The sequence below is a fragment of the Orbicella faveolata genome, unplaced genomic scaffold (genome assembly GCF_042242905.1).
Source record: "Orbicella faveolata isolate gen_17 unplaced genomic scaffold, um_ofav_v1 contig_26, whole genome shotgun sequence".
In the NCBI taxonomy this organism is placed as follows: domain Eukaryota; kingdom Metazoa; phylum Cnidaria; class Anthozoa; order Scleractinia; family Merulinidae; genus Orbicella; species Orbicella faveolata.
The window spans coordinates 5701251-5715196 of NW_028301554.1; the positions used below are offsets into that span (position 1 = coordinate 5701251).

Sequence of the window (13946 nt, forward strand, 5' to 3'; positions counted from 1 at the left end):
CAGTTCACGTTCGATATATCAATATTCTAACATGGCTCTGAGGCTTTCGGGTCAAAATTGCAATTCTTTTAAGTTTCTTTTGTCGCTCAATTTCCAAAGGAGACTTAGATTCAAAGAAGACAACATTTACCCTGAAAGCCTTCGAGCCATGTTAGAATATTGAAATATCGAACGTGGCCTATTATAAAATTATATAATAACAACTTTGGTGTACTATTCACTTGCGTAATCATAACTCTAAGCTAATCCTGTTTAACAACTATGCAAGTACGTGATCGTGTTGTATTCTGCTTTAAGTTCACCTGGTCTTTTTCAGTTAAAGACTGTTTAATTGAAGACTGTTTATCAAAACTTCTTGAGTTGAAATAGATCAGGTATTTTAATTAGCTAAATAAAGGTTTCCAGAGATTGTAGGAAATCTTGGATACGCCAGAAGTTGAACAGTGACATGTAATATTCTCCCCACAATATCGATACAAAATCAACCGTGTGGGGTCGTAAAAATTTGCAACCTGATCACTGAAGGGAATTGTCTTGCTACTGGAAACAAGTACAGTAGCTAAAACGGTTCGGAGGGCATTTGCGTACGCGCGCGCACGCTCGCCTCGCTTCGCGAGTCCGCAGCGCGAGCGAGTTCCGCGCGCTTAACAAGCGCTTAGAACTTCCTGTTTTGAATAGAGATAACATTTTGCGACGTAACATCACTGAAATAGCAGGGATAAGGTTTTGACTTTGCTTCCTCTTTCTATAAATGGCTCCATTTACCTAAAATGTGAAGCTCATATGATCAGACCAATATTTTCAACCCAGTACTACGTAAATTGATGGATTAGGTCTTCGTATGGCGGTTTGAATTTTAGAAACAAAAACAACCTACAAGTAGAAAAGGGCAAACCGCTCGTCCTACAAAGGAAGTTGGTACAGCCCTGAACGTACTAGGAAAGGAAACAACTGGAGAGTTCTTTGTTGACAACTTTTCATCTATTGCAGACGAGTTTTAACTTGTGTTTTGTAGATTATAACAAGATGTGTTCTTTATGATCTGTTGAAATGTCAGTGCGCGCAAACAGTTTTCACGCCTTGACAAGTTTTCGGAATTTTACTTTTGTCTAGGGTCCCAGCCTTTCAACAAACATTCGTCAGAAAACTTGAGCTGTTGTATTGTACATACGTCAGAGTTTAAGAGCGAGCTGATATTGAAGTCAAAATTGAGCGTATGTTTACATTGTCTGTTAGCAACAGACTTCAGTTTGTACACAACATTTTAGGCTTTTACCCAATATTACAGTGTAGACGTACACAGAGAGTTCCCCAAAGGAGATTCGTGCCGGGGCATGCCTCTTCGATAAAAATAGTTCATTATTATTGTTTCTTTTTGGAATAACGTGAGACATGTATTGCATTTTAACCCCTTTTTCCCGTCTCCCGCTTTAACAGCAATTAGTTTTTTGCTAGTACATGCAATTTTCCGTTAAACTCGTGTATTGGAGAGCGATATGTCGAGTATAAAGCTTTGTCTTAACCGTTCTCCATCTTGAGAAATTTAGCTTAATTTTCAAGTTCGTCGTTTTTAATCCGTGTTAACCTTAACCATCCTTGTTCCTTTATGGTTTATTATTATCTCTTTAGTGTTTTTCTATCTTAGTAAATGACTATTTTCGGGTTCCTTGAATTTCAAGGCAATTTCGTAAGCAGCCAAAATAACTCACAATAACGTGACTGCGCTCCTTTAACCAATACCAGTTAAGCCTAGAGACCTATTCCAGTGTAAGATCAAACACTGTGTCTAGCCAGTCAATACATCAATCTGGAATAATCACTTAGCTTTAAAAGACATTGCTGAACAATGTTAAAGGAGTCTCAGCTAGACTTTTAGAAGTAAACAGCTCTTGAAGTCTCCGCTTATTGCAGGTTTTGTGCAACAAAATGGCTTAATATTGGTGTCCGCGTCCTTTAACAGAGGAGTCCACTGAATGCAGGTTTATTTTACAGTAAATGTGGAAAGAAAATTTTGGGACTTCAGCTCAGTGTTGTCTACTTAATAGAGGATGTCCGCTTAATATGGGGTCCGCTTAATACAGGTTTCACTATATTGTCAACCGGTAGAATTGACCGTATTTTCCCTCTCCATATTTCCCTAAGGAAATCCTTACATCATGCACTTGCACCAATGAACATTCCATGTAGAGAAAAATACGGTACGCGTCGCTTTTTTAAGTACAATGATGCAAGGGACCGCAAACGAAGATGCTACTGGTATACGTAGGATCGGTAAAAGATCTGATCACACTCTATCATATCGTTGTCCCGTTAAGCTTTCTACTTAGTAATCAGCCTTGTTTTTTGAAGGGCTGCGAAGAGACCACTGAAAATAGGGCTTAGGTGAGACAAAGCGTAATGCTCTAGTTAGGAAGTGATAAAGGCAATGATGACGGCCGTTCTATTGGTATTCGAAAGAGAAAGAAATCTTCTAAAGACTGAATAACAGAAGACAGGATAGGACTGATACCTACGCTACTCGATGACATGCAACGTTGCCCATATTGCACTCACGTTAAATTTGTGGCTCGGAAAGAAGTACCTTAATTTAAAAGGCTTTGTTTTGTGTCAGGATCCGCTGGAAGTTCAAAGCGGGTATCGGGGGGGAGGGGGAACGGGGGCGGGGGGAGGGGGAACGGGGGCTGGGGACGGGGATGTTTTTTCTTTTCTCTGTCTCCTTAGTCATTTTGGCCATGTGTGTCCCGAGGTACAGCGACATTTGATCACCCCTAATATGATTGTAAGATGGGATATTTAAGCACCATTTTTTTGCCACGGGGTGAAAATTTGAACGACCCAAAATGTAACAGTTTAGATTCCGAGGGTTCGTCTGGTTTCCGAATTAATCGATACAAATCATGTGGCACGAAATTTTGCGGGAGTTAACTTTTGCAGTCAACGATTTATTTATTTATTTATTTATTTATTTATTTATTTATTTATTTTTTATTATTTTTTTTTTATTGTGCGGGAACTAATTTTTTGCGATTGTGAAATACTTTTTTCGTACCGTGTATTAATTTTTGCGATTTTTAGGAAGTCGCATTTTGTTGAGTTACTACCTTTTCGTTTTTTGAATTTGTTTCAGGTGATTCCTCAGTATTGCATTGCGCATCCCTACTGCGCACGATTTTCGCGTCATTAGCGCACAAATGAGCACATGCACTTACACAACCGAAGAGATCTCCTTCAAGCTATGCTCTCGACAGCGAAATAAATGCTCGTTTTCTCTTAAACAAGCATGGTGACCTATATTTTTTATTGCATAATTTTGGTGTACAAATTTGGTGTGGCTTAGGTTAAAAAATTAAGAAAAAATTGTTCGGAAGGAAAAAAAGATATAGCTAAAAAACTGCTCAAAACCGATCCGCGAGGATGCGAATTGCGACCTCGAAAACAACTATTCGAGGAACGTTTTGAGTCCATGTCGTGTAGAATTGTGTGATTTTGCCATAAATTACATATTACATTGTTCCATGTGCCCGGTACTTTCTACCTATCAAGATTTCTTCAGGTATTGCTTTAATAACCTTTGCTTCCAGCTACCGCAAAAGGTAACGTGAACTGATGAAACAACGCGCGTGATTAGGCATAAATGGGGTAAGATTAGCCCATCACATCTCTTTAGCGAAAATGGTGACCTACCCGTTTTATTGCCATTTTTCGATACAGTGCCTGGTAGAGAACATTCAGGGAAAGTCTCAAAAATATTGTTGGGCAACTTTCAATTCTGAGGAGTCACCTTAACTACAAGCAATCGACAGGTGAAAACAGCCCGCCACTTTCTACCTATCAAGATTTTTTCAAGTATTGCTTTAATAACCTTTGCTTCCAGCTACCGCAAAAGGTAACGGGAACTGATGAAACAACGCGCGTGATTAGGCATAAATGGGGTAAGATTAGCCCATCACATCTCTTTAGCGAAAATGGTGACTTACATGTTTTATTGCCATTTTTCGATACAGTGCCTGGTAGGGAACATTCAGGGAAAGTCTCAAAAATATTGTTGGGCAACTTTCAATTCTGAGGAGTCACCTTAACTACAAGCAATCGACAGGTGAAAACAGCCCGCCACTTTCTACCTATCAAGATTTTTTCAAGTATTGCTTTAATAACCTTTGCTTCCAGCTACCGCAAAAGGTAACGTGAACTGATGAAACAACGCGCGTGATTAGGCATAAATGGGGTAAGATTAGCCCATCACATCTCTTTAGCGAAAATGGTGACTTACCTGTTTTATTGCCATTTTTCGATACAGTGCCTGGTAGGGAACATTCAGGGAAAGTCTCAAAAATATTGTTCGGCAACTTTCATTTCTGAGGAGTCACCTTAACTACAAGCAATCGACAGGTGAAAACAGCATACAGTGACATAAAACACCATAACCAGTGTCAATCTACTACAATTAGCACCAAGGGCAATTTCATCGTTTTATTTCTAAACGTTTTGTTTCTGAACGAAAGAGACGTCTTAAACAAATGGAATCAACGAGATTCTACATGGGATGTTTGCATGTATAATTTCGCCAGTGGAGTAAATTTTTTCGGGAATTTTTGGGGCGGATCGTGGAAAAAACCACAAAAAGTTCGTGCCACACAGAGAAATAGTCTGACTAAACGTAACACTTACATGAACGAAAACGAAAATGTCGAAATTATATCCCTGTGCAGGGCAATCCTCACCAAAAAAGGCACGTTAAAAATACAATTCTCTTCAACATGCATCACGAATGTATAACGCATTTATATAGTATAATGATCAATGTAACTATTTCCAATGATAAAGTATGGTAACTGTTTCATAAGATCAATTTTTTTTTTTTTTTTTTTTTTTACAGTTTAGTCACCTTGGCCCTGGTGCAAACATAGAAATGAATTACAGTAACAGACCTAGCGATTAAGAGCCTGTAACCTAAAATTATGCTTTGTAAATTCTCGTTACATACCCTGTTGAAACTAAAATTTAAAACAGGTTCTTGTTTGTTGTTGTGTGATCAGCATAAAAGACGTTGAATAAATAAATTAGAGGATCTAGAGCACGGTTTGCACCGTATTGACTTAAAATGTAGCCTTAATTTTTAGACATAACAGTGTTCCTCGTCAAAAGGAAAACCTCACCAAACTGGGCCTTGCAGAAGCAAGCACTTTTCTTTAAGAAAATAAGATCCCATTAAAGAACCAAAATCGCCAAAATTAGCGGTAAACATCACATTAATAAGGACTTTTTTCAGGTAAATATGGACAAATCTGTGTTCTTAGAGGTAAAAATCTATTGTAGACCTGACTATTTATGTACTTCTCCGACTTTGCCGAATTGACTAGGCACTTGCATTTTCGGCGCATTTTTTCGTCTTTGATGGGTTGGGGCGGGGGTAGTCTGTATCTGTAGGCGAACTCCTCATCCGAAGGGCTTATTAGCCTTGGATTCCACGACCACTAGCTTATGTTTACTGGAAGACTTCATCTTTTTGTATTATTTCGTCGAGGATGGAGACCTCGTATATTTGTAGCGGATCATCGTTTCTGACGCCATCTCGCTTTGGGGGCAAACACGGCAAAAAATTGCAGTCAATGTATGGGAAAAGTTAAAAGTTTGATGCCCAATAAGTTGAGAGTGATTGACTTTCTGAGTATCTAGAATTATACTGAAAAGATACCCAGCAGAAGGTTTTTCTGGTCAAATTTGAAGAACATAGATTTGCTGTGCGGCGAGAAAGTGCACTTCTAATTTTTGATACAAGTGTAAGTAAGTAAGTAAGTAAGTAAGTAAGTAAGTAAGTAAGTAAGTAAGTAAGTAAGTAAGTAAGTAAGTAAGTAAGTAAGTAAGTAAGTAAGTAAGTAAGTAAGTAAGTAAGTAAGTAAGTAAAAGCTTTATTAATGTGTCAATGTATTTAATGCGTATTTCAATGTGTCTCTAAATTTTTGTTCGAATCGCGCCTCGGTTTTCCAGACAAATGTATGGAAAAAATGAAAACCTTAATTGTGGCTTTTGTAGCGAGATTATTTCCCTCAAATGCGATCAGTGAATTCTTTTACGTAGTATCTTTAGTTTTTAATTCCTCAATACTTCAGAATTCGAATTTTCCATGAGTTGTTAGACATGAGATTCACCATTTTCCCATACATTTTCCGTAATATTTGCCGTGTTTGCGCCCCTCCGGCCCCCAAATACGATGACGTCAGAAATTGTGATAAGATCTACGCAGAGTTATGTTCCTCTCGGCAAATGGACGCTTTTTAATGGCGTTTGTGGAGTTCCTTTGCTTCATAGTCCTGCCACTTCGTACGTATTTCGTATTGCTCGTTCGCAAACCCCTTCAACTTGTCGTCCAGCTCCTTGATTTTGCTTTTCATCTCCTGAAAACTCCGCTTTCTATGACTTCCCACTGATCCTTCCTCTAACACTCCGCTATTTTCCCCCGTGTTCGTTCTCTTGTGCAAAACCTGTCTATACCGGAACCTGTCTAAATCTCTACGAATGTCCTGTTGGTATTTCTCAGTCAAAGACTGCAAAGCCAGACAAGACTTGTCCAGCGCCATAGCATCTGCTCTGAATTTGCTCTCAGTCCTGTCAAGGAAATGTTTCAGTGATTCCAAGCCAGTGACAGTGATCGCGTTGTTCGGTTCTTGTTCGAAGGTGGACTTGTAGTGATCTATGATAAATCTATAATCGCCTGGAAGTTTTTTCTTTTGTGTTAATCGCTCTAAGAGTGAACGCAGTTCGCGACATGATTCATCAACACTACTTTGAGATTCGACTGTTCTCGTTACTCTTTCAAAGGCAGAGATTTCAGGAGCTCGTTGAACAGTACCTTCTGTTGATTCTTGCTGAAGGTGAAAACTGCCTTCACTGGCGCTTACTGATTGCAAGGCTAAATTTTGAATAGGTGATATGTTCGTGTTTGATGAACTTGCGGCTTGATCGTGAGTTGAATTACTAGAACCAACAGGGTCTGTTCTAGACCATGTTTGTGACACAGCCTGTTGTTGTTGTTGTTGCTGTTGTAGTTGGTGCTGTTGTTGTTGTTGTTGCTGTTGCTGTTGTTGCTGTTGCTGTTGTAGTTGCTGCGGTTGTTGTTGTTGCTGCTGTTGTTGTTGATGTTGTTGTCGATGTTCTTGTTGATGCTGTTGTTGTTGTAGTTGTCGTTGCTGTTGTTGTCGATGTTCTTGTTGTTGTTGTTGCTGCTGTTGTTGTTCCTGTTGTTGTTGTTGTTGATATTGTTGTTGCCGATGTTGTAGTTGTAGTTGTTGTTGTTGCTGCTGCTGCTGCTGTTGTTGCTGCTGCTGTTGTTGTTGTTGTTGTTGTTGTTGTTGTTGTTGTTGCTGTTGTCGATGTTGTTGAGGTTGTTGATACACAAATGGAGCAGTACTTGAATAAGGGACGTTGTTCACCGGCGAGTTTGCGATGAAAGGGATACCAGCACCAGCTACAGGAGACATGGTCTGGACAGGCAATGACAAGGATGGTGCCAAGCGATGAAAAGGAAGCCCACTGACACCACCAAATGCCACAGGAATAAACGGAGGCAAATGCAGAGGGGAACGAGCTGGAGCATAAATAGGAAGGGCTGCAGTGTGTGGTCCTGAGGCAGCAAAATGGAATTGTCGAGGATTTGCCACTCCAGCATTCGTGAGCGTGACAGGAGTGTTTGGAATGGAGTGCGTGACAGAGGAAGCTTTGCCAGGGTATGCTTGCATGCTACCCAAAGGACATGTGCTACTGTTGGTTACAGGCAACAGATTGTGACCTAAGCCCTTCTCTCTAGAAAATATAACGTGAACTGTATTTGTATTACCAACTGCAGCAGTTTGACTTCTGTTTTCAGAAACTCCAGGTACACAAACAGGAGCTGGTACCTCGCTCTCCCCAGAGGCATCCGATGAAACGCAAGGACCAGATGACACAGTCCGGAGAACATCTGAATGTGAGATGATAGCGCGATTTATCGCCTGAGCAGGAGATACTGCTGGCATGGATACAAGTGAACCAGGAACATTTCGTTGATAGAGTGGACTGGGCACTCCTGGTGCAAATGTAGGTTGGAGGAGCCCCTGGGGACTGCTTGGTACCTGAGCAACATGATTCACCATCCCCACCGGGACAGCAGACTGGTTCATGGCTACTGCGTTAGGGAAACACACAGTGTAAGGTGTCTGTTTCAATATTCTTCCATCTAATAGTGTGATATACAAAGGCCTCTGGATAGGAATTCTGTCTTGATCCAACCTCTGGTTAGGATGCACTCCGGAAAATGATGTCTCACCTGCATTGCGCAGGGAATCTAAAACAGGGCAAGTATAAGGTTGAGAGAAGCAATGACAGCTCGATAATACTTTTAGCCCGGGATAAGGAGTCTTTGCTCAGCGAAATCTATATCTGAGAACTGATTTAGCAGGACCCGAAAAGAACCTTGAGGATTGTTACCGATTATATATAAAAATCCTTAAAGGTCCTTGTGGAGATCTTTGAAGATCCTGCAAGTGTTTTCACCACACTAATCTTTCTTCTATACCATAGGGGATTGCTAAAACAAGTTACCTCTTATAGTCAGTTGTGGCCAACATGGTAAGGTGAAGTCTGCATACGGGCCAAGTGGCCCATCGGGCCGGCGCTTATTTCTGGTTTCTGTAGCATGAAACGACTACAGTCGAACCTCGATTATCCGTGCCTCGATTATCCAGATTTTTGCTTTTAAAGAGCAAAAGCAGCGCTTGCACGCGTCGTAACTAATGAAGAACGCTCGAATGAGTTCTGATAGGCTCAGAGTTTAGTGGTTCAAGATGTACAATAGCCCATATTGTTTTCCAAACGATTTGTAAAAGTGTTGTTTCACGATTAAATGTTGCTTTATTTAAACAGTTTTGTTCTTCATTAATATTCCTATTTTCGATTATCCGGACTATTTCGTCTAGTCCCAACGAGTCCGGATAATCGAGGTTCGACTGTAGTAGTATTTCCTTCTGGATGGGATGGTAGTCCATCGCAGGGTTACACCCAGCATCAAGTTTGCTGGTACCCAGTTATACACCTGGGTGGAGAGAGGCACTGTGAGAGTAACTTAGTACCTTGGCCAAGAGCACAACGCAGCCAGGCCTCCAGCTTGGACTGCTCAATCTGGAGACAAGTACACTAACCATGAGGTCACCACACCACCCCATGGGTACTGGGTTAATTCTAGCAGCAGTTGTTCCCTTGCCTTGCCCCGAAAGACTACAAGTTTGTCAGGGGGACAAAGTCAATATAAGGTAAAGAAATGAAGAATTATTCTTATTTGGTTTGTTTACTTCAAAATGTCGAAACTTTTTGTCGTTATTTTGGCCCAAGTAAAGTGGGGCTTGTCGGAAGAACATTAAGTGTGTTCAGTGTCCACTTTATAATTAACCAATAAAATGAATTACTATCCAGTCAATAACAATGATAATAACTGGATGAGTTGCACATGTTAGTGACATTTATCAAGTATCTGGCTAAACTACCAGACTGCTAATAGACTGTCAGCCCCCAAAAAAGGAAGACAATGGGGGGAAATGGGTGCCTGAAAATTGCTGACCAACTTTCAGGGACTGTATGGCCTTGTCTGACATTGCTGACATTTTGAAAGTAAAAAACGATTGTGACCACTGAAAACATATGTTCATGCAAATGAAAATGGTCCCCATATAGGTAAATAACTGTAAGACCTGTACCTGACTGACGATTTGGTTTGGTAGTCTGTATTGACTGCTTTTTTCTTCTTCCCGGCTTTTTTCTATAAACATATTTCCTCTTTTTAGTAGCATCCTTAACTTGTGGGCTTGATGACTTGGCCTTTTTAGGCCCCTTTTTAGTACACGAGTCTCCATTTTTACAACCAAGGCAGCATGTGGCAACAGCTTCTGAAATTCTCTTTGACCTCCTCTCTGTAGATTTTTGCACTCCAGGAACACGATTCTTGCCAAAGTTTATTGCAGTTATGGGATACTCTACAGAAAACCCACTTTTTCCAGGCAGTGGGAAACATTCTCCAACATTTAGTTTAAATAAAACAACCTTCAAATCATGTAGCTTTTGAGAATTATTGGTTGTGGACCAGCCCAACTTATTTTGTTTTGATGAGACATTATCAGAAAGGCTTTGGTCATCATTGCTTGTGGTCACTATAGTTTCACAGCTCATACTGATGGACTTCTCAAGTACACTTCAACAAGTGGATGTCACTGAAAATAACAAATTAAGATAAAATTATTACCCATATTTAAAACAGATCTGCACTACACTATACAGTAAACACCCGCACATAAGAACCTATGATTTTGGGGTTCAGGCTGATCAAGTTCTTATTTAGTGGGTGCTTGGTGAGAAATCACCCTGAAAGTGTTTCTTAAAATTTGTTTCAGAAATTCTATACATTATACAGTGAAACCTGCATTAAATGGACACCCTTAGGACCCTCATTAGTGTCCGCTTAATAAAGGGTGTACGCTCAAAACAGGTTCTAATATGTTGTGTAATAATAGTTAATTATTAACCCTTTTGTAACACAGTGTGAGATCAAAGACTGCTCATAGCACAATGTCCAGTCAGTCAATGTGTCAATCTGAAATAATCACTTAGCTTTAAAAGGACATCGCTGAACAATGTTAAAGGAGTCTCAGCTGAACATTTAGAGGTAAAATGCTTGAAGTGTCTGCTTATTGCAGGTTTTGTGCATCAAAATGGCTTAATATTGGTGTACGCGTCCGCTTGACAGAGGTGTCTCCCGATTGCAGGTTTATTTTACAGTAAATGTGGGAAGAAAATTTAGGGACTCAAGCTGGTGTCTGTTTAATATGGGGACCACTTAATACAGGTTTCACTGTACATTACTAAAGGTTTAATTAACATGCAAGGTTTTATTACTAACACTAAATAATAAATTTCAAATAAAAAGATAAATAAAAAGACGAAAAGGATGAAAGTGAGCAAATTATGCTCAGATTTTGACTTAATCCATGCTTTCAACTCATTGTTTTGCTCATCTTGTAGTCTTTAGTTTGAAAATTCAAACTGCTTTTGATTGGAAATTGTCAATAACAAGACTACTGAGGCTAATTCACTTTCCCAAGAGCAAAATTTCCTTGCCTTGCACAATCAGACCTGGGTTTTTTTCCTCCCCTGCTGATGCTACAAAACCAAGTGGGGATTGGGACAATCGATGGAGTTTGGCATTTTGGGTATGAAGAAAATCTACAAATTCTTATTTTCGCATGTGACTATATAAATTTGTTTTTCCACTAGTAAGTACCTTTTCTTTGATGGTTATAAGGCAATTTTTCTTAAACAAAAAGAACGAGAAGGTATGAAAACACCAAAATAATGTCCATAATATAAAATACAAGTCACCATGCTCATTTAAAGATGATTTCCAGTCCATACTATGCAGTCTCAGCACCCTAATGTTTATAAACATTATAAATCTTACTCGATGGAATGTGAAACAATGTTATGCATTACAAACCACATATCCTATCTTTGAGGCCTTTCAAATTCTTTTTCCAACAGCTGCGTTGATTTTCACAGCTGTGAATTTGTTTCATCAAGTGATATGAGAAAGAACAAGGCATAAAGTTTCCACTGCTTCGCATCCTTAATAGGGGTTGTTTTGAAACTTTGAATTTACTTCACGTAAGTAGTTGCAAAATATTTAGATTTTGTGACATCTTACATCAAACAAAACAAAAAACACACACAAACTCTCGTGAGTGCGCAGCACAGACTGGAAATCATCTTTAAGAGAAAACTAACATTCATTTTGCTGTCGAGCTTAGCTTGAAGGAGATCTCTTGGTGTTGTCTATGTACATGCATCTTGAGAGCACATGCTTATGATGCGAAAATTATGCACAGTAGGGAGGCACATGTACAAATGTCATTTTTTACACCGCTTAATTTAATTAAGACTGAACTTGGATAAGTTTCAACCAATTTCGATAGTATTTTCTACATCTCTGGCAAATTTATAGCTTTGAGGCTGAATTACGAGGATTTGTTTGTTATAGATAACAAAAACACACTCAACAATTCACGGGTCTAAAACACAGGTCGCGGGTCACTGTTTTACCAATACTGAAACAACCCTCACCCCTTCCTAATGCTAACCTTAGGCCTAAATACTACTCTAAGACAATGCTTAGGCTTAAGGTTAGTATTAGTAAAGTTTTAAGGTTGTTTCAGTATTGGTAAAAACAATAATAACCTGTGATCCATATGACCCGTGACCGGGTAACTCGAAAACACTGACCTCCGGTCCGCGGACCCCCACAATGGACCAGGTCCGCGGATTACCCTACGGACCCCCTCTACGGACCATCCTAAAGTAGTGTAAAAATAATAAATATTCACTGTCCAATAGATTCAGACTCGTGCGGTGATTTTTCGAGTGTTACTGTGCAAATGTAACAGACTTAGGTTTTTACTACCCCACCCCCTCTCCCCCCCCCCCCCCAAAATGTCCAAAAGCTGTGTTCTTACCTTCCATTCGTGGCTCAATCTGGCTATGGAATATATACTTTTAGGCCGTTTATTCTTGTTTGTATCTGTTTGTATCCGCTGAGCAAATTGTGAAGCCTGGAATGAATGAGCCCCTGGCTCGGGAGACTTGGGCAACCACTCCCCGTGTTCTTGACGTAAAATAAATTACCTTACCTTACCTTACCTTACCCACGGGAGAATGGGCTGAACAAAATGGCAGAAGGGAAAGAACACAAATTTCGAGGCTTCCCCGTACGCGTTTTTCGTATACTTTATGGCCACAGCAAAAGAAATGGCAATGTTTAGTGATATAAATTGCACCAGAGCCTGAATCCAGGTCTGTTACATTTGCACAGCGTAACATTCGAAATTTCACCGTCACGAGTAATCTATTAGACAACCCATAACTAAAATATTTATTTATTATTTTTATTATATTTTGGGGGTGGTCCGTAGAGGGGGTCCGTAGGGGGAGTCCGTGGACTGGTCCATACATGTAGGTAGTCTGCAAACCCGGTCCGTAGTGGGGGTCCGGCGACTGGCGGTCAGTGTTTTCAGGTTGCCCCCCCATTACCTGTGCTTCAGACCCGCCATGGCCCGGCCATTAGTTCACCTCTCGTCTCCAAGGTTTTTCAAGTACGTAAAAGCTTTTTCAAGTAAGTAAAAGCTTTTTCAAGTAAGTAAAAGCTTTTTCAAGCAAGTAAAAGTCTTTCAAATGTTCAGTAAAAGTCTTTCAAATGTCTTAAACTAATTCTGTCTTCTTCATTCACTAAGCTCATCATAAACCTGAACTTGATAACGACAAGCTTAGGTAAAATAATTTAAAGGCCCGTCGAAGAGGGCTAAGCAAACGAACAATAAGCTTAAATAAATTGTAGAAAGACTTCGACTCCCTTTTACCTTTGCATTGTCGAGTTAATCAAGATTTCAGCTGTTCGAACGATTGAAGTTGCACCCTTTTCAAAAGAAAGCTACTGACTGGAGAGACATATTTACCTCAAGGTTGCTCAGAACATGGTCAGACCATTTTAAAACCACCAGCAGCAATGAACGAAGGTTGATCAACAGCGTCCGAAAATGGCGGTCAAACCAAATGGTCTGCCCAGGTCTCCGTGTTCACGCGGACGTATGTCACGCAATGCTCTAGTTGCGTTGCGTGACTAACCTAAAAATGGCGTTGAATTGGACGTTTGAGTTATTCACCTGAAGAAAAGTAGCCTTCACTTGCACTGAATGATCCTTGCTATCTGTCGAAATAAAGTCTTGTCTTGCCAGAGCAAAAGCCACTTCTTCCACTACAAGAAACAGTCACATGTTCTCGTTTTTAGTTCCGATTAGTCAACTATACTCTGTCACACTCACAACAATTTAGAGATGATAACGCCGGAGGAATTTGAATTTGTGGCCTATCGTCCACAC

The 13946-nt window shown here is 40.0% G+C and overlaps 1 protein-coding gene across 2 annotated transcripts; it reads right to left on the reverse strand.

The window, feature by feature from the left end:
* Nucleotides 1-3431: 3431 nt before the first annotated feature.
* On the reverse strand, nt 3432-13915 carry LOC110043365 (uncharacterized). Of its 2 annotated transcripts, none has more exons than XM_089295654.1 (3): nt 13524-13915; nt 9726-10235; nt 3432-8320 (listed from the first exon to the last, which is right to left on the reverse strand). In XM_089295654.1, exons 2-3 carry the CDS (start codon nt 10192-10194, stop codon nt 6276-6278), a joined length of 2514 nt encoding a protein of 837 aa, XP_089151780.1. In that variant the 5' UTR covers nt 10195-10235; nt 13524-13915; the 3' UTR covers nt 3432-6275. The 2 variants fall into 2 exon arrangements, with proteins under 2 accessions (XP_089151780.1, XP_089151781.1); XM_089295655.1 differs by having other exon boundaries at nt 13428-13915.
* Between the last annotated feature and the right edge of the window lie 31 nt (nt 13916-13946).